This window comes from Cibotium barometz, chromosome 5, assembly GCF_041138505.1.
Source record: "Cibotium barometz isolate CiBa-2024 chromosome 5, ASM4113850v1, whole genome shotgun sequence".
Lineage (NCBI taxonomy): Eukaryota > Viridiplantae > Streptophyta > Polypodiopsida > Cyatheales > Cibotiaceae > Cibotium > Cibotium barometz.
This window is the reverse complement of record NC_141050.1, coordinates 51,093,948-51,114,750: the sequence shown is the minus strand read 5'-3', so window position 1 is coordinate 51,114,750 and position 20,803 is coordinate 51,093,948. Positions and strand designations below refer to the sequence as shown.

Genomic DNA, 20,803 nt, shown 5'->3' with positions numbered 1-20,803 from the left:
GAGCCTACGGAGGAGTCTAGCGTCCCTCTAGAGACTCCAGGAGAGGGATCCTACGAGCCCTTGGATCTCAGAGCAGATGGAGTCAGCTCGCACTGAGATCAGATCCATCGAGGAGAGGAGGGTGGAGTTCCGATTCCATGCTCGGGCTTCTTTTTGGGGACAGGCTGGAGACAGAGTGACTCGAGATTTCTTTGAGGCGACAGGGCCTCGCTTCAGACGAGAGGGTCTCAGGCGTCTTCGACAGGCTGATGGCCAGGTTGTGGTGGATCCCCCCAGGGTTCGGGCGATAGCCACAGATTTTTACAGGGATCTTCTCTCTGCTGAGCCAGCAGATGACAGGGTGAGAGGCTCGGGAGGCAGTCTGGAGCTTCACGAGACCGGTTGTGCCGGCCCATTTGCAGCACTCCCTTCTCTCCCCCTTCTCGGATACGGAACTGGAGGAGGCTCTTCAGGCATTACCTCGGGGCAAATGCCCAGGAGAGGACGGTCTCTCAGTGGCTTTCTTCCAGAGGTATTGGGGCCTATTACATAGGGGCTTCAGATTGGCATTCCAGGAGATTATGGAGTCGGGAGTCATGCCGGACAGCATGGCAGAGGGGTTGATTCACTTGATCCCCAAAGAGGGAGGAGACAGACTGGAGATTAGACAGTGGAGACCGATCACCTTGCTAGGCACGGCCTACAAGGTCCTAGCTAAGGCGATCAGCAGGCGGCTTCAGCCTCACCTTCCGGACATCATCCACTCCACGCAGACAGGCTTCATCCAGGATAGGAGCATTCTGGATAACATTTTCTCTTTCTGGGAGGCTACGGCTTTGGCTAGATTTCGGCAGGAGGATCTGGCAGTGCTCCTTCTCGACTTCGAGAAGGCATATGATCGGGTGGACTGGGCCTTCTTGGAAGGCACTATGGAGAGGATGGGCTTCCCCCCTCAGTGGATCCGTGGGGTCTCTGCACTCTACACATCGGCTCATAGCCAGGTGCTGATACAGGGCGTGCGCGGAGAGAGGTTCCAGCTCTCGCGCTCGGTGCGGCAGGGGTGCCCCTTGGCGCCCTTTCTTTTTCTTTTTGTGGCGGAGGCCATGAGCACTTTTTTGACGGCACAGGATACAGGTTTGCGGGGCCTCCAGCTTCCCATCCGCACCTCGGAGGAGCTCCTAGACTCGGAGTTTGCGCACTGCTGTCTATCTTCAGGGAGGTGAGGAGAACCTCCGCCGCTTCGCCTCAGCCATGGACAGGTTTTGCAGAGCTTCGGGTGCTTTGATCAACTGGCACAAGTCGTGTGGGTTGTGGGTCAGTTCTATGCCCCCCCCGACTTGGAGGCCAGTTGATGGTTTTCAGTGGCTGCCCCCCGGCACTACAGTGCGTTATTTGGGATGCTACGTGGGCATTGACATATCTCCGGAGCAGCAGATAGCCCCCCTTCTTCTGAGCATTCGGAAGAAGCTTCTGTATTGGAGTACCGCTCGTTTATCTTTGGCTGGCCGAGTAGTTGTGGCCAACCAAGTTCTGCTTGCTACCATGTGGTACATCACTTCTTGCTGGGCCTTCTCGCGGGCGTGCATTGGCCAGGTGCAGAGGCTCATCAGGAACTTTCTTTGGTCCGGTGGCGACGGGCGGCCCGCCAGGGCCAAGGTGGCATGGGCTGTGATCACTCAACCGAGGGAGAGAGGCGGCCTGGGCATTGTTGATCCTATTTGCCAAAGCCGAGCTTTGCTTGGCAAGTTGGTAGTTCGTGGCCTCCTGCCAGGCGCGCTGAGCCGTGGAAGGAGTTTCTTGTTTCCAGGATGCTCAGCCGCACTCCTTCTCTTAGCGGCCCCTAGACCCCCAGCATCAGGTGGATCTTTACAGAGCAGCGATCCAGAGGAGTAGGCCTTGGCTTTGAGGAGCGTTTTGCAGCTAGCCTTCTGAGGGCCTGGGCGCATCTGAGGCCGTCACTCTTCCAGACGCCCCCGGGCACCGATGAGGAGCGCCTGAGGCAGCCATTGATCTGGAACCCCTTGATTCGACTTCCCAGCGGCCATATGGTTGGATTGCGGCCTCACGTGTCGTGGGGCCCATTGAGCTCCGGCCCAGCCCAGTCCCTAGACGACTGGATATGTTTTCAGCAGCTGCCTCTAGAGGCTCAGGAGAGGAGACTCAGTGGGATGAGGGGCAGAGAGTCGATGAGACAGGACATTGAGGCAGCCATCCCTCGGGAGTGGCGGACCCCAGTACAGGACCCTCCACCTCCACAGTGGATGGGTGTCTTTACTCGGCATGAGATCCTTCTACCGGTCTGCGGCACAGCGGAGAGAGTCGCCCCACTCACTTTCGAGGTGGGAGAGGGTGGCCAGCTTCAGAGGACACGACTGGATTTGGATGGGCTCCAGGGTTGTATTCTTCAGAGGGTGCGGGTGGTCGGCTTTCATCAGAGACAGTGGCATGTAGACCCCTCACCGGCCTCGATAGGGGAGGACTGTTCTTGGAGATTATGGGCTTGGGACAGCAGGCCTCTTATTCGCCTTCAGTGGGATCCAGGTGAGTGGTTTTGGCGAGATCCCTACTCGGCCCCCACCAGCCCAGGCATCCCCTTTTTTCAGTACACAGCGAGGCTGGGGCGGCGGATTCAGAGGCACAGGATAGCGAGCACCCCGGCGGCGGCCGAGCATTGGCGGCGACAGGGGCTCTCCCCTGCCTTTCTTAGGGACTACTGTGCTGCGTGTATACAACTCTGAGAAACTCGTAGCGATTATGAAGTGCTCGGAATTCCTTTTCTCCACCTTTTTCCACAGCCAAGGCATCCTTGTCGACTTGGGTTTTCACGGAACACGCGTAAGGCTTCTGGTCTACGAAGTCTGCCCAGAAGCGTGCAGTATGGGTCCTTTGGAAGGAAGCTCTTCGCGTTGGGTTCGCGCAGGCCTCAAGAGGGCAGTCGCAGGCACAAGGTGCAAGATGCCTGTTCCGCTTGGCTGCTGCAGGCGTAAAGCCACGAGGTGTGCGTCGCCTGTGTATTCGCTCGCTTTGCTGCCTTCGTTCACGCCCAGCCTGCGACCTTCCACGCTTACGGCTGCTGCCTTCGCCACTCGCCTAGGTGGCCAGCCGACTCCTTCACGTGTTCACGTAGAACTCCTCCACCTGCGCCTTGCGCAGCAGGCCGCCCGTGCTGCCCCAGAAGATTGGTGACGGCGTGTCTGGCTTCAGCTGCGGAGGTGTGAAACCCGCCGGGGCCTAATCTGCTGAAGCTTGCGTGGAAGGAGCAGTGCCTGGCCAGACCTCGTGGCTGTTGGGCAGCCCACGCTACTGGCTGGGCAGAGAAAGGGGTGTAATGCCCGCTTCTCTTACTGCTGAAGAGTGGGAAGATATGGATGAGCTGGCAAGAACTACTATCATGTTGTCTGTGTCAGACTCATTACTTTTCAGCATTCGTGAAGAGAAGACAGCTTGGGGAATGTGGCAGTGATTGCAGGACTTGTATGCTGAAGATGAGAGCTTCATAGCAGGCAGCCAACCGTACATCAGCTACAGCAGCTTCATCATCAAGCCCCCTTTTCCTGCAACAACAAAACCCGCCTGCAAATCAGAGAAAAAAAAAATCAGAAAATTACAAGGTATTTTCCTCAATTTTTTTTTGGGAATTTGCAATTGAGCAAGTACAATCAACAATTGAGCAGATACAGTTGTCGAATTGCTCAATTTTGAGCAAAATTGGCAAAATTGGGTGACATTGGTCACAATCAGGATCAATTTGCAGGAAATTGGTCACAATCAGGATCAATTTGCAGGAAATTGGATGTCGAAATTTGGGGCTTTTGATGTAATTGTGCAATTAAGCACTCATACATGCTGTATGATGTGAAAAATCGCACATTTGGGCAAAATTGCAGCAAATTGCAGTGCAAATCAAGGGGCTTTTGTGCCGATTTGGTTGATTTGCATGCAGGCAATCGCATTTGATGCTGTGGAAAATGTGCTGATGTCTTACAAGCACTCAATGTGCCTGTAAATCAAGGGGCTTTCATTATTTGGATGTATATGTGGCCAGGGGGAAGCATCGTGAACACTCTGGATGCCTTCATGTGCGTCAATGTACCATGTATGATCAGAAATTGATCTTAAATCAAGGGGCTTTTCAAATTTGAATGCTTGTTGAGCTTGGCAAAGCAGCAGGCAAGACATTTATGCCTTGAATCCTCAAAAGTCAGCTTGCAGTCAAGGGGCTTTTGCCCAATTTCTGTTCGGGACTGTTGTATGCAGTGTACAGGACTGTAAAAGTCTGATTTTCACTCATTTGGACAGCCAAAAGAGCATTTATTGCTATTGTACCTGCTAGTACAGATTTGGCACAGCTTTGTGCAAGTTCTGGCATGGCTGTACACTGTTTTGAGTGACCAAAAGGTTCAATTTCAGCTGCTGTACTTGCCGGTACAGGTTTGGTACATCATTGGTGAGCACTTGGTACTGTTGTACAGTACTTTGGAAGGGCAAAAGAGCACATTTAAGGTGCTGTCCAAAATCTGCAGCAACCAGATTTTGGTGTTTTCATCACATACAGTGGGAGAAAAGTTGCATTCTTGCTTCCGCAGTGGGAGATAAAGCTTGGGAGAATAACTGTGAGCACTTTGTGTGCTTTTGGTGCAGTGTTTGCACATTTTGCAGGGAGTCAGGCATTGACAGGTTGCATTTTGCTATGGCAACCACAGGTGAGAGCTCTTCATTGCTTCACATCAAGAAGCTTGAAGGCTCGCATAATTATGATATTTGGCAAACCCAGTGCTACAATGTGTTGCTCCAGAAAAAGCAACACAAGCCTATCAAAGAAAGGGGTGTAATGCCCGCTTCTCTTACTGCTGAAGAGTGGGAAGATATGGATGAGCTGGCAAGATCTACTATCATGTTGTCTGTGTCAGACTCATTACTTTTCAGCATTCGTGAAGAGAAGACAGCTTGGGGAATGTGGCAGAGATTGCAGGACTTGTATGCCCAACAAAGTGCCTCAAGCAAAGTGTATTGGTTGAAGAAACTCATAGGTCTTCAGATGAAGGAAGGGACATCTATGACAGCCCATCTAAATGAGTTTAATGGTATTGTCAGCCAGGTCATTAATCAAAAGTTGGCAATGGACGATGAGTTCAAAGCCACTTTTTTGTTATGCACTTTGCCAGAGAGTTGGGACACATTCAGGACAGCCACTAGCAATTCGCATGCTATGCTGTCATATGCAGATGTTGAGGGTGCTCTTCTTCAAGAAGAGATGAACAGGAAAAACAACTCTGTTGGAAAGTCCAATGCAATGAATGCACGTGGGAGATCCCAGCAAAGGGGGAAAAGCTAAGAAACGGGAAGGAGCAAGTCTCGCTCCAAAAAGGATTTGGAATGCCATTATTGTGGCAAAAAGGGACACATTAAAAAGCAATGCTACAAATGGAAAAATGATCAAAAGGAAAAGGGAAAAGGCAAAGACAAAGACAAGGATGAAGCCAAAGATGTAAAGCCAAAGGGCAAAAGTGGAGTCAAGATTGAAGAAATCAATGTGTCACATGCAGGTGGCAGTGAGGATGAGGTCCTATTTACGTCTTCACTTGATGCCCATTCACTTCTTACAGGTGGTCATGGTATGCACTCATGGATCATTGATTCAGGTGCCTCCTTTCATGTCACAGGTTGCAGAGACTTGTTTGTCAGGTATACTGCTGGCAATGAAGGAGTGGTTTATTTGGGTGATAACCATGCATGCAAGATTCTTGGCAGAGGTGATGTGAGGCTTGTGTTTTCAGATGGCTCACAGCTTATGCTCCATGATGTCAGGCATGTGCCTGAGATCAAGAAGAATCTGCTTTCTACTGGACAGCTTGATGATGCTGATTATGTTACCACATTTGGTAGTGGAAAGTGGAAAATTAGTAAGGGCTCACTGGTTGTTGCCAGAGGCTCTAAGGTGGACACTCTTTACTTTATGCATGCAGGTGTTTGTCACCATGCTAATGTAAATGCAACCGAGCTGCCGGAAATCTCTATGTGGCATAGCCGGTTGGGACACATGAGTGTCAAGGGAATGGAGCAATTGTCTCGTTTGGGTTACTTGCCTTCTCTAAAGTTTTCAAGTTTTCAATTTTGTGAGCATTGTATATATGGTAGGCAACTACAGTGCCCCCACAAGAAAGCTCTTGGACAGAAAGATGCTCAGTTAGAGCTTGTGCATACAGATGTATGTGAGATGCCTCAGCTTTCTTTGGGAGGGGCAAAATACTTTGTGTCTTTTATTGATAATGCCACACGCAAGGTGTGGGTCTATCCTCTTCGTTTGAAGAGTGATACATTCTCAGTGTTTCAGAAGTTTGTTGCTCTTGTTGAGAATCAAACTGGCAAAACACTGAAGGCTTTGCGTTCCGACAATGGTGGAGAGTACATGTCCAAACAGTTTCAGGACTTTTGTGATGCTAAAGGCATCAAGAGGGAGCTCTCTACTCCTTATGATCCTCCACAAAACGGGACAGCAGAGAGGATGAACAGGACCATACAGGAGAAGGTCCGTTCTATGTTGTCACATGCTGCATTACCTCATGGTTTTTGGGCTGAAGCTGTTATGACAGCCGTTCACCTTATAAATAGGTCACCTAACACGAGGCTTGGTGGGAAAGTGCCAGAAGAAGTATGGACAAGGAAGCCTCCGTCATACAAGCACTTGAGAGTGTTTGGTTGCGTTGCGTACGTGCACATACGCAGGGAAATGCGCACCAAACTTGATCCTAAGTCTCACAAATGCATATTCCTAGGATATGGTGACAGAGGTGAAATGGGGTATAGACTTTGGGATCCCATGAATAGAAAGATCATACTTAGCAATGATGTCATTTTTTATGAAACATGCATGTATAAGGAGCCTGCAAGGCAACAGGAGCCTCGCAGAGTCATCTTTGATGATGATGGACATCATGGACAACAACAAAGGGCTGTAAATCAGCCATTACAGCAGGAAAACCAGCCCTTAAATGGTGCTGAAAATGGTCCAAATGGACAGCCAGAGATGGCAGAAGATATCCCTATGGATATACCACAGTTGGAGGAGATACCGGGCATGACATTTCAGCCTTATGGCATGGAACAGGAGCCACCAATGGGTGATATGCAGGCTGGACAGCAACCTGCAAATGATGGTCATTGGGTACGGAGGTCCACTAGACCCTCCAGAGCCCCTGACAAGTTTGTTCCAGGGGTTGACTACTTGATGCTTACTGACTGTGGGGAGCCCTCATGTTATAAAGAGGCTTTACAGAGGGCAGACAAGGCTCTATGGGAGCGTGCCATGAAGTCAGAGATGGATTCTCTGCATAAAAATGGAACATGGAAGTTGGTGCCTTTGCCTGCAGGCAAGAAGGTTTTGCCATGCAAGTGGGTTTACAGGCTCAAAGTTGCACCAGATGCAAAGCCAAGATACAAAGCCAGGTTAGTGGCTAAGGGCTTCAAGCAGGAATATGGTGTGGACTTTGATGAGATCTTCTCTCCAGTGGTCAAAATGACCACACTTAGAGCTGTGTTGGCTTTGGTTGCGCATGATGATCTGGACTTGATTCAGATGGATGTGAAGACTGCTTTTCTTCACGGTGATCTCCATGAGGAGATATATATGCAGCAGCCAGAGGGTTATGCAGTAAGTGGAAAGGAGAAGCTTGTATGCAAGCTGAAAAAGAGTCTTTATGGGCTCAAACAGGCACCAAGAGAATGGTATCATAAATTTGATACATTCATGAAATCTCAAAAATTCAGGAGAAGTGACATAGATCACTGCTTATACACCAAGAAAGCTTTGGATGGCAGTCTATTGATCCTCATCTTGTATGTTGATGATATGTTGATTGCCGGGAAATCTCGTAAAGAGATGGATTCCTTGAAGAAGAGGCTGCATGAAACCTTTGATATGAAGGATTTGGGTGATGCAAATCACATTTTGGGTATGCGGATACTTCGGGACAGAAATCAGCATGTGTTGTATTTGTCTCAGAAGGAATACATTGGCAAAGTTTTGCAGAGGTTCAATATGGACGGGGGGAAGAAGACTAGTACTCCTTTGCCTCCATATGTGAAACTCAGTGCTATGGACAGCCCACAGTCGGATAGAGACAGGGCTGATATGGCCAAGATTCCGTATGCTTCAGCATGTGGCAGTCTCATGTATGCCATGGTTGCTACTAGGCCGGACATTGCATTTGCAGTGGGAGTGGTTTCTAGATACATGGCCAACCCTGGCAAGAAGCATTGGGAAGTAGTGAAAGGTGTCATGAGATACCTGAAGGGCACACAGGATATGTGCATTTGTTTTGGCAAACAGGATGCATTAGTGCATGGTTACACGGATTCGGATTATGCCGGTCATCCAGATAACCGGAAGTCTACTACCGGTTATGTGTTTACATTCACAGGAGGTGCTGTGTCATGGATATCCAGGATGCAGAAGTGCACAGCCTTATCTACTACAGAGGCCGAGTATATTGCAGCCACAGAGGCTTGCAAGGAGGCATTATGGCTATCTCGGTTAGTGGTTGATTTGGGCTATACAGGGGATATTCCATTGTTGCATTGTGACAGTCAGAGTGCCATCCAGTTGGCAAAGAATCCTGTCTTTCATGCAAAGACGAAGCATGTGGATGTGAAGTATCACTTCATCAGAGAGGTGATAGAGAACAAGCAAATTCAGCTTGTTAAGATTCATACGGATGACAACCCGGCTGATCTGTTGACAAAGAGTTTGCCTCCGGAGCGGTTTGCTCATTGCAGACACTTGATGGGCATTGGATGAGGCCAGTTTCAGCCTTGATATGGCCTTGTATATTATCATGTACATGCTGATTTTTTCTTTTCCTTTACTTAAGGGCACTTTGCCTTTAAGTGGGAGGTTGTTGGGGTAAAGGCGTTATGCCCACCCTTATAGTGTGTACAAGCCCATAAGTTATAGTACATAGTACACTTAGTACATTTAATGTACTAAGTGCACTATGTGTACTAGTGCAATATACATGTGTGATAGGGGAGTCACACACTCATATCATTATGAGTTGACTTATCCCCACAACTCTCTCTCTCTCTCTCTCTCCCTTGTTTCTCTGTGTATGTCTCCCACATGACCTAACCCTAATTCTCCCACATCAAAGAAAGGCGACCAAAAAAAGAACAAGGCGACCCTCAGATCAGAATTCAGCACGACCAGTACGACTGCTCCAGGGCTCTGATACCAGTTGATGTGGGAGAATTAGGGTTTGGTCATGTGGGAGACATACACAGAGAAACAAGGGAGAGAGAGAGAGAGAGAGAGTTGTGGGGATAAGTCAACTCATAATGATATGAGTGTGTGACTCCCCTATCACACATGTATGTTGCACTAGTACACATAGTGCACTTAGTACATTAAATGTACTAAGTGTACTATGTACTATAACTTATGGGCTTGTACACACTATAAGGGTGGGCATAACGCCTTTACCCCAACACTTCTGGCAGCGCCTTTGGGCCAGCTTCCGACCCCGGAAGGTGACGCTTTTTCTCTGGCTCACAGCGCATAGAGGACTGGCTGTGGGGGCTTGGCTAGCTTTTGGCAGACACCCAGCGTCCTGCCCTCGGTGCGGCCATGCACAGGAGTCGCAGCAGCACTGCTTATGGGATTGCCCACAGGCACAGCAGGTCTGGCAGCGCGCTCTCAGGATGGTTTTTGCAGGCTCACCAGGTGAGATGCTGGTGACGTGGGGTGCGGTGGCTTGGGCCACGGACAGCAGCCCGGCCCTTGGATATGAGGACGTCCCTGGCAGTGCGACCATCCAAGTCTCTGACAGGGCGATGGCGGTGGTTCCGACGCCAGACTTCTCTTCGGCAGCCCCTCAGGAGGGGGTCGGGCACAGATGGGAGATGATCAGCAGCATGACGGCTTGGAGAGCCCGATGCAAGGAGGCCATTGACCGCCAGGCGACTCCACCGGCGGAGGTCATACAGGCCCTCTGGGTGGACATCATTCACACCTTGAGAGGACACTGGGGGAAACTCCAGGGCGACTCGGCCCGCATGAGAGGGCGCCGCAAGGCTTTCCTCCGCACGTGGCAGCCTGGCCCTTTCCTCACCGCGAGGGGCGAGGATGTCACTTGGCACTATAGGCCTCCAGTTTGGCTTTTCTCACCTCCCACATGTACTACTAGGTAGCCCCCCCCCAGAGAGCGGCCAGCCACGGGAGTGGAGCTCAGGTGTTCACTGTGTTTTTATCCCTCCTTGCGAGGTGAGCTTTGTAGCCTTATGGCGTTTTCTCATTAACTAATAGAAGAATCGTTTTTCCGGGGAAAAAAAAAACCATTCCGAATCTGACCTCCTGCAGCCTAAATGGTAGGCTGCTCAGTCACTAAGTCTTGGTCAATCAATGAGCTCCCGTCCTGGATCTTCTGCCAAAATGGACCAAAATAATTATCAGTCCTGCAAAGCCCTCTCAATGACTGAAATAAGTTAGTAGAAATCTCGATGAACGACAAAGTATTCACCTCTCTAATTCGACTAAGCGCATCTGCGACGCTATTCATGGACCCTTTTCTATAACGAATCTCAAAATCAAAATCTTGCATTAATTCAGCCCATCGAGCTTTCCTTCCTCTCAAATCATCGACATCACACACATACTTGATTGACTTATCATCAGTCAATACCACAAACTTGGAGCCATATAAATAATGTCTCCAAACCTTGAGAGCGTGAATGACAGCATAAAGCTCTTTCTCAAGGGTTGGCCAACGAAATTGAGTGTCGTCTAGCTTTTTACTTTCGAAAGCAACAGGTCTACCATCTTGAAATAGAGCAGCCCGATTGCATAGTCACTGGCATCAGTTTCAAGAACATAAGGCCGACTAGGATCGGGTAATGCTAAGATAGATGCTTCCTTGACTTTATCTTTCAAAAGTCTGAAGGCCATATCCAGATCGTTATTCCAAGTGATAGGTTGATTCGACTTACGTCCATGACCTTTCCACAAGTCGGTTATCGGTAGTGTGAGCTGAGAGTACTCCCGCAAAGATTTCCGAAGAAAAACAATTCAATGCTCAATCCATTTCTAGTGATCTTGTGTCCCAAGTAAATGATATCTGTCATGAAAAACTCACATTTACTTAATTTAGCATATAGTCGATTCTGTCTTAAAATAGTTAAGACAATCATGAGGTGTCTAACGTGATCCTCAAGAGTACGACTATATATCAAAATATCATCCAGGAACACAACCACAAATTTTTCCAAATGTTCACGAAAAAGATCGTTTATCATTTGCTTGGAAAGTGGCTGGAGCATTGGTTAACCCAAAAGGTAATACGAGAAACTGAGTCCAACAAAAAGAAACCTGTGCCATACGTCAACACCCCACAAACAATTTGCATAATGTTACATCCAAAAGCAAACTCATTCTTGAAAGAGCTATCATGCTACAAAAGCTACTTTTTGGCAATTCATCTATCGAATCTATTAGCTCTATTTCCGTCATGCCTGTACATACTAGCATTCTTCGTTCAAACTTGCATTAAATAAAAAAATCTGAACACTTCCTTATGTGTGGTGTAGAATAACCAAATGGAGACTTGGCTGGACACATGCAGTCCATCTTTGGACCTAGATAGCACTCACCCTGACCATCAAGGGAGCTACAGCATTGCACCTTTTCAGACGCACTCCCGATATTTTTATGCCCCAGTGGGTAAGGACATGCCTTTCATAAATGCGTATCTGGTGATAGCCAATACATAAATCTATCTTTGTGAAATATTTCGCTCCGGCTAATCGGTCAATCAGGTCATCTAATCTAGGGAGAGGATAACGGTTCTTAATTGTGAGCTTGTTCAATCTCTTGTAATCTATACACATTCTCTAGGTGTTGTCCTTCTTTCTCCTAAGCAACACAGGTGCATCCCAAGGTGATTTACTTGGACGGATCTGGCCCATCCTTAAATAATCTTCGAGTTGTTTGGCCAACTCATCTTTCTCAGCTTGGCTCATCCTGTATGGTGGAATACTAACAGAGTAAGCACCAGGGACTAGGTCAATACGATGATCTACTGCTCTTTCGGGTGGTAAGCCCAATGGCAGTTCCTTAGGAAATACATCTTGAAACAAATCAAGTATCTTCTTTAATTCTTTGCTTTCAAACACACTTAATTCATTGACATCCATAGTAGCTATGAGAAATGAAGAAAGTGGAATCAAGACACAATGGAAAGCAATATACAAAGAAGAATCCATTATATTACCAAAATCAACTGTATGTACAAGAGGTCTCTAAGAGGGATGTATACAATCACCTAAGATACTATACTAGGTGTTCCTATGTTCAAAAGAAAAAGTATGACTAGACCAATCTATCTGGACTTGAAGAGTCTTAAACCACTCAATCCCTAATAACAAGTCTACATGCTCTAGATGCATAATATAGCATTCTAGAGTATCTTTGTAGTCTTGAATCCGGATCGGTAGCGTCTCCACCTTTCGATCCCATACTTGCCGACCCGCAGGTAGGCGTACCTCATAGGTATGATCGCTGGGTGTTGTGTCAAGACCCAATTAACAAAATTGTGTGAGCTGCCAAGGTCTTGAAGAATGAGGATTCTATGGCCATTCACTTCTCCATAAACTCGGAGAAGATCATGCACGTCAAAAACTTTAGAGTTGAACACACAATCATGAACTAAGACGAGAAAGTACAATAACTGACGTACTTGTCAAAGACAACTGGTTAGCTGCCTTTGGCTTGGGTCCTGCGTTGGTCTTTGTACCCTTTTGCTTCGGGCACTCGTTACGCATATGTCCTTTCTTCGCAGATGAAGCAACGTCCCTCCTCCTTGAGCTTCAAGGCCTTAAGGAGACGTTTTTTCTTCGCTGGGATCGAAGTGGAATTCTTCGAAGGTTGGTCCGAAGACTTTCCTTCTGTCGTGCTAGCCATCGGTGCGGAGAACTTCCTTTTGTGCTTGTTCCCCTGCTCGATAACGGGTTTAGACTTGGAAGAGACCATTGTATCATTATAGATACGAGCGGAATGAATGGCCTCGTCCAAAGTTTTGCATTTGTTGTTTTTAACCTTTAAAGAGAATGAGTCGGGTAAACCGCCTACGAAGAAACCCAAAAGAGTAGTAGGATCCATCTTCGTAGTTTTCATCTGCAAGTCCTTAAATTTCTGGAGATAGACCTCATAAGTGAGGTTCTGCGAGGTCATTGTCAAAGTAGCAAACCGGGCAACAATATCATAGTCATCCTCTTTCTTGAGGAACTCTTTCTTGAAGACTTCTTCGAATTATGCCCAAGTCGTTGGTTTAGGGTTGAGTTCTTTCCACCAAAGCAAAGCTTTGCCTAAAAGGAAACCTACTGTTAATTGGATCTTTTTGCCATCGTCATATGGATGAAACTAAAAATGGACCTACCACTTATGTAGGCATCCTTGGTACGCTGCTTTTGCTCGCCCCCCCAAGCTGTTCCGGAGTAATATTAGAGCCTAAAGCAGATGCCAAAGTATCCATACCTGAAAGAGTAGATAGGGTAGTGGTCAACAAAGAGATGGAGTACTGTAAAGCTTGCATCTGCGCGACGATTTGTGCTTGACGTTTCGAGGAAGAAGCTTCGAGAGCAACTTTAAACTCTTGGAAATCTAATTTTGAAACAAAATCATCGAAAAGATCGCCATCGGTGGCTTTCGTAGCCGGCAGGTCTTCACGTTCGGGAATGGCCTCCAACTCGGATTCTTGGGTCGACATCTTGAAGAGGGCAAGATGAGAGAAAAGATTGATCTCGCACAAATAAGAGTGCTAGAGAGCTTGAGAGCTTGAGAGATGTGTGGCAAGAAGCCCACTTAAGGGGAATTTATAGGCTTCCCCAAAAGCTTACTTAGCTTTTGCTTTTGTGTTTTATATATATATATATATATATATATATATATATATATATATATATAGTCTGTTTTTCTTTTCTTTTCTTTTTTACACTTATAAAGCAATACTTGGGTTTTTTTTAACCCTTTCACTAAGATTCAGCAAAAACAAAAGCAAGGTAAACGTGGCGTGGGTTTTTTTTTCTTACAAAAGCTAAAAAAAAATCACCACACGTATGCTTTGCGCTAATTTCTGCGGTACCTTAGCACCCATCGCCTGCCACCCTTACGCCTGTTTTCGTGCGCCTGCAATCGGCTGTGCGCATACACGTGCCCCTACGCCTGGGCGCCTACCTGACCGACTGTGCTTGTTTATACACGGCGCACCTGCGCTGCCTGCGTGTACATCCAGCCTGCGTGCAAGACTTGCCTGCATACGTGTACCAGATGCGCACGTCTACCCGCTTGCTTGTGAGTACCACCTGTGTGTACCAACGTGCCTACTTATAGGTGTCGTCACTCAGGTGGGCTACACATCAATCATACAAATGCTACACAGCGACAACCGGCAACTCTCTCTCTCTCTCTCTCTCTCTCTCTCTCTCTCACAAAAACAGCCAACAGGCCTTTTCTTTTTCCTCTCTCAAACTGTTCATACAGTTGCAAACACATCCAGCCCTTCTCTTTGCAAAGCAAACAACCCATACAAGACCACACCTTCATCACGGGTTCCTACGATGCAAAAGCAACATGCTGAAATTGAAAAAACAGCAGTATAAACAGAAAAACAGCAAGCTTCTCGAACTCATACCTTTTCTTAGACCTCATCTTCTCTACCTACCAATTTGCTCGTTCCCGAGGCTTGCTCTAATACCACTGTCAAATCCCCATAGGATCACCTCGTAGAACGCTCCTGGTACAAGACTCGAAACTTGCAAACTAACCAAGCAAACGTGAAGGGGGTGTAGGCCTGACTCACCTCCCAACCTTGACAGCCGTAGGCAAGCCCACAAGTCTTGGTTGTCCCCACCGAGCCACAAGCCGAGCTAACTAGATGGACGTACCGACCAATCTCTACCTCGTGACGTCCCATACCGCCACGAAGCTACCCTTGCGGGCCTCGAGAGTCGAGACTACTGTCGGCCTCGGCTGCATGAAGCAGGTGCACGTCTGCACTAGATCCAGGCTCCTGACCATAGAGCTCTCACAAAGACACGCAAGACTCTATGAACTAATAACTAACCTTGGCCACCCTTTTATAGGCTCTTGGCCGGTCATCGGTCGTCCACACTTGGGCACCCGCCCGTCAATACTAGGGTGCCCACCCGTTAGTCTATCCCTAACTCAGCTCGCCAACAATCAGTCTGCCTAGCTCCAAGCTTCCCCAAACCTCGAAGCTAAGTCTTGTGTGCGTGTAGCACACGGTAGATACACACTGTGCACATGACATACTTGGGCGCCCGCCCGTCCATACTAGGGTGCCCGCCCGTTAGTCTATCCCTAACTCAGCCTGCCTAGCTCCAAGCTTCCCCAAACCTCGAAGCTAGTCTTGTGTGCGTGAAGCGCACGGTAGATACACACTATGCACATGGCACCCGGTGCGTGAGTGCTTCTACATGTGCCTAACATGGGTCCGTGCTATGCCGCTCCCTTGCACCTCATCCCCATAAAGATGCAATTTCCTTGGCGCGGGCTAGCATACCCCCAAGGCACCAAGGGCCTTGGATAGTATTCCCACCTCACAACAGACACCTTGGATGCAGGCCTTGGTGAGATTAGGAGTTTACTGCGGGAGGCAGCTCAGAGCGGATTGACTAGATTCCATGAGTAAGAGAAGAGCATTCGCCCGAGGCCTTGCTTCTCTTCAGCAACTTTAAGAGAGCTCCCCAGATAGCCCGTGGATTGAGGATCAATTGGTTGCCGCCCGTACAGAGCTAATATCCATAGAGAAGCGTAGGGTTGGAGTACAGATACCATGCCAGAGCTTCCTTCTAGACCTAGGCCGGAGATAGAGTCACTGGGGATTTCTTTGAGATTGCATGCCTCCACAGGTGGAGAGATGGTATCTCCTCTTGAAATCCATGGACAACATGTGCATGAGCAAGATGATTAGCCTACACTAAATCTAATGTGATTAGAGTGGATTAATCTAAGGTGGGTGTAATCTAAGTGTACTCATGTTGATGAGTAAGTGCAATAGACTTAAGCACAATTAGGTTACAAGATTAAGACTTGTACTCATAGACAGGCTTGAGAACCCCCCCCCCCCCAATGTGAGAGCCATAGCCACTGATTTTTCCACATCCCTTCTCACGGGTGCCCCCTTATCCTTACAGGTGGTGGATGTGTGAGAGCAGGTCTAGCAACACGTGAGAGAGGTGGTTTCCCCTACTCTCCAGACTTTCCTATTGACTCCCTTCACAGTTGAGGAGCTCGTGGAGGCCTTGTTGGCTCTTCGTAGAGGTAAATGCCTAGGGGCAGACGGGCTTCCAGTCTCCTTTTTTCTCCATCATCACTGGGATCTCATAGAAGGCAGCCTTAGAGTGGCCTTCAACGAAATTATGACCACGGGTGCCATGCCAGAAAGGCTTTCAAAGGGTCTAATACACTTGAGTCCTAAGCAGGGTGGTGATAGATTGGAGATTCGGGAGTGGAGACCCATCACCCTCCTCAGGACTGCCTATAAGATTTTGGCCAAGGCCATCATCCAGAGACTTCAGCCCTTCCTCCCCGACTTGATTCATGATACTCACACAGGTTTTGTTCAGGATCGGAGCATTCTGGACATCATCTTCACTTTCTAGGAGGCAACAGCTTCAGCCCCAGGATGCAACAGTTGGATCTCATTGTGCTCTTTCTGGATTTTGAGAAAGCCTACGATAAAGTTGATTGGGGCTTTCTAGAGGGCACGATGTGCCAGATGGGTTTTCCAAAGGAATGGATCCGTGGTGTTTCCGGACTTTATTCGGCCTCTCACAGTCAAGTTCTCATTCAGGGAGCTAAAGGTGACAGATTTCCCCTCTCGCACTCGGTTTGGCAAGGCTACCCTCTTGCACCCTCTCTCTTTCTATTTGTTGCCGAGTCCATGAGCAGTTTTCTCTCAGCTCAAGAGAGGGATTGTGTCTCCCCATCCGTGCATATGAGGAGCTGCTAGACTCAAAGTTCGCACATGACACAGCAACAAGAGATGTGGGGAATCTTCAAAGATTTGTTGAGGCAATAGAGATCTTCTACCACGCATCGGGAGCGTAGATCAATTGGCACAAGTCGTGTGGATTTTGGGTTGGCTCTCCGCCTGCCCGTGTGCCACAGCACGTGAGGCAATGGAAAGATCTTTGAATTTTACATGCAAATTTTGCAGAGATCCGTCTCTTTTCTCGAGAAGCTGAAGCCATGTGGCACGGCACTCATCATCATACAATCCATTTCGAGGCTAAGAACCCATGGGAGGCTTGGAGATGGAACAAATGATGCAAGGGAAGTTGGCTTCAGTGGACTCATGAATGATAGAGGTTAGTTATGCAATGAAAATGATGCGGATTTGAGGTGGAGGTGGGAAGATAGTGAGGTGGTGATGGTAGGGAACGGGAGATGGTGAAAATAAGATATATGCAATCCACTCCAATAGGATGGTAAACTCTGCAATCTGTCACATGAGTAGAGGCATCAACTAAGTTCAAGCCACCACCGTATGCAAAGCAGGTCAAGCTGTCCGACAATGACCAACAAGACATCCCATTACATATCAATGGCTCATGCATGCCACCCATCTATAGTAAGCTCCTGCCATAGCTAGTGATATGCCCTATGTTCATTGAGTCCGTTTGCCCCTCTTCTTGTAGATATTGTGAAGTTCACCCAACAAGGAGACATCCTCCTATTGGGTGACTTCAATGCATGGACTATTGGGATGCTACCACACATGTATGACTTACATGCAAATCTAGTGATACATTCGGAGTTGGATCCGACAGAGCGAGGGATACACTGGACATCTTACAATACGTCCTATGCAAAAGTCGACTTCTCAACTGAAAAATAATACACCGCAATGTGTAAAAATCTGAAAGCCTGCCAATGAGGTGATAGCTCAAGAGGTGAAGATTTTTCCTAGGACTAAGAGGTCCTGGGTTCAAAACCCCCCTTGGTGCGCAGCATCGCCTATGGGTGGATAAATAAGCACCTACGGGCAGCTGTCTACCAACGAGATTTGGTAACTCTGGGAGGATCTTGGGCCAAAGGCCAGTTGAAAAAAAAAATCTGAAAGCCTAGCCAGATGGGCCACCTCATCCCATCTGACCCTTGTGAGTACCTTATGCAAATGAGGCCTAAACAAAATTGCCACAACTCCAAAGTCCCCTACTCCGCCAGAAGTACCGTTCTGGCCTCTCTATGTTAACTCCCATAATTATCCAGACACCTCGGGTAGCCCTCCTTCACAGTTTTGATGCAAGACAACACATCTCTTCTTCTTGTGAAGCTTTCTACAAAACCTCCTGTGTCTGACCATAGCCTGCCATCATGCTCAATGCATCCGTAGTCCCAAAGACCTCGTTTCACTATTTAGGACAGTGATCCATGGTGATGATGAAAGAGACAGAGCACTTACAGGGCGTGAATTAGCGGCATTGTGCACCATGTAATGAACTCCGGCACCATCAAAAGCAGCCTCTGCCTTTGTAACTGCCTCTTGGAGTACTTCAACACCTGCAGCTATGTCCAAAGGCAGAACCACTACCCCGTCTGGCACATTCGGGCCTGACAGCACCATAACCACATTACACTTTTCCCTTTGCAAAGTATTTGCTCTATTTTGTAGCTGCACAACTAAGGTTCCTTCACACAAATGGCAAACTCACCTGAGAGAGAAGCTTTTACACGTTCCAGCTCTTCCGGCCTTCTGGAGGAAAGGATCAGTTTTGCACCTAGCTGTGCAAATTCCTTTGCAAGAGCTTCTCCTGAAATACATATAACAAATATGAAACACTTTGAGGAGTCGAGACGGAACAAATTGCAACTAGCCTGTATATATTGATAGATGATAGATAAAAGCCTGTACATATATGTGTGTACAGTGTATGTATGTAGAAGCATACACATCATTGTATATCTCCAAACTTTATGTTTTGTTGAATAAATGTTCGTCGACATCATGTATACATACACACACATATTGTCATGCATGCATGCCCGCTTTCAACCTCCAAATGTATATATTGATAGATGACAGATAAAAGTCTCTACATATTAGATGCATACATATGCACACATATTTCAAACATGCTTACATTGATAAAGACACAGTAACACAGAGAGAGAGACTTTTCCTATCTCCAATGATAGAAAAAGTCTGCACACACAAGCACACGCACACACACGCTTCTGTCTCCAAACATATATAATGACAGATAAGAGTCTGTACACATTAGATGCATACATACGAAGTCATATATCATTTAGACACACAAACACATGCATGAGTGTACGTATACACACGTTTGCAGTGTGTACAAACATGTATGTCATCAATGCACAGTCAAAGAGGGTGAGTAATAAGGTTGTTAACTTCATAAATAATACAAGTGAACGTGTAAAAAGCTGTCGACCAAGGGTTCAGTACAAATAAACCGCAACAGGAGACTGATGGCAGTTAATAGCAAAACTAGTCATGGTTATCGCATAATCAGAATTAAAGGCGAATTCTGTTACTGTATTCAGCTTGCTCCAAGACGAACCCTAAGTGCAATACTTACAGCAGGTTAGATGGCTTACCAATGCCTTGGCTTGCTCCAGTAATCCATACGACCTGAGGAAAACCCAGCACAAAAACCTTTTACTTCGGCATATAAGCATGATTAGCAGAGAATTAAACTTGTTTAAACAGCAGGTGAGGCCGTCCACTGCAGATAATTGTTGCAAACAGGGGGCAAATTTGACCTTGTTTTCGACAGCACTGCGGCGTGCAGGGCCCTTTCTCAGTAGGGTAAGATCGCCTGCAAATGATAATGCATAAAGAAACGCTAAAAAAGAGATTAGGGTGGTGTATCAGAAAGAAAAAGAAAGGAGAGGGTTGTGCTGAAGAACTAACCATCTGCAGTTACAAATCGATAGGCTAGCCAAGCCACAAAAGAGATCAAGAGGAGCAGGAAGATGACCATTCTGGAAACTGATCTCTTTCAACGAGATTGCCAGTGCTGCAATCCAAATGCTTCATTGGGCTTGAAATCCCATTTTAATCCACACCTTTGAAACTTGAGTTTGAGTTTTCAGAGGTAAAACAAGGGAACTATGGACATTTATTGACGTATGGCCATCTGATCCAAATTTCACAATAGGTTCTCTTATCATACATTGGTTGCAAATAAGCAGCCAAAACGTTTTTATGTGCGGATGAATAATTAATGAATTTTGAATTTCCGGATTTGATGGATAAAGCCGTCGATTAAAGTGGAGTTTTCTATTCGCATGTTTGGACACGTGATGCTAGTGGGTTGTTTTTCCATGCTGGTGGTAGGCTTTTTTCTTTTGAGTTGTGTTTGCGACAATCGTATGGCGATCTTGTGGCCTCCTGCCGGGGGATCACCTTGTTGATGATATGCGTTCTCCGTTGCGGACGTGCTTATGTTCGTCATCGGTCTTCGTGAGACGGTGGTGCTGCTGCTTTGGCTTTATATGGCGTCAGCTTCTGTGTACCTACTGGTTAGTTCAATGCTACTAGCACTTGTGCTTATCGGGCTCTGCGGTTTACGTTTCTTCTTGTGTTCTCGAAGGTGCACGCTCATGGTTCCGCTATTTCTTATTTGGTTGTGCCCTGCCAAGATCCTCTAGATGCCGCTCATTTCATGCATGTGTTCGTTATTCCAGGCGTATCATCTTTGACATGTTGCTCTGCATGGCTTTGCGTGTTGTGTTGATGTGTATTCTGGAAGCATGCAACATGTGAACTTCGCGTGCATG

General features: G+C 47.3%; 1 protein-coding gene across 2 annotated transcripts in view; it reads right to left on the bottom strand.

Annotated features, from left to right (window-relative positions):
• Positions 1-20,137, bottom strand: part of LOC147638612 (NAD(P)-binding Rossmann-fold superfamily protein) — a 55,709-nt gene extending 35,572 nt beyond the window's left edge. For both annotated transcript variants that reach the window (XM_086798532.1, XM_086798533.1), the window contains exons 1-5: positions 19,935-20,137; positions 19,784-19,839; positions 19,619-19,652; positions 18,706-18,804; positions 18,456-18,604 (exon numbers count right to left, since the gene is read on the bottom strand). In XM_086798532.1, the coding sequence (XP_086654658.1) occupies positions 18,456-18,604; positions 18,706-18,804; positions 19,619-19,652; positions 19,784-19,839; positions 19,935-20,004 (408 nt within the window). In that variant the 5' untranslated portion in view covers positions 20,005-20,137. The remainder of the gene's footprint in view (positions 1-18,455; positions 18,605-18,705; positions 18,805-19,618; positions 19,653-19,783; positions 19,840-19,934) is intronic.
• Between the last annotated feature and the right edge of the window lie 666 nt (positions 20,138-20,803).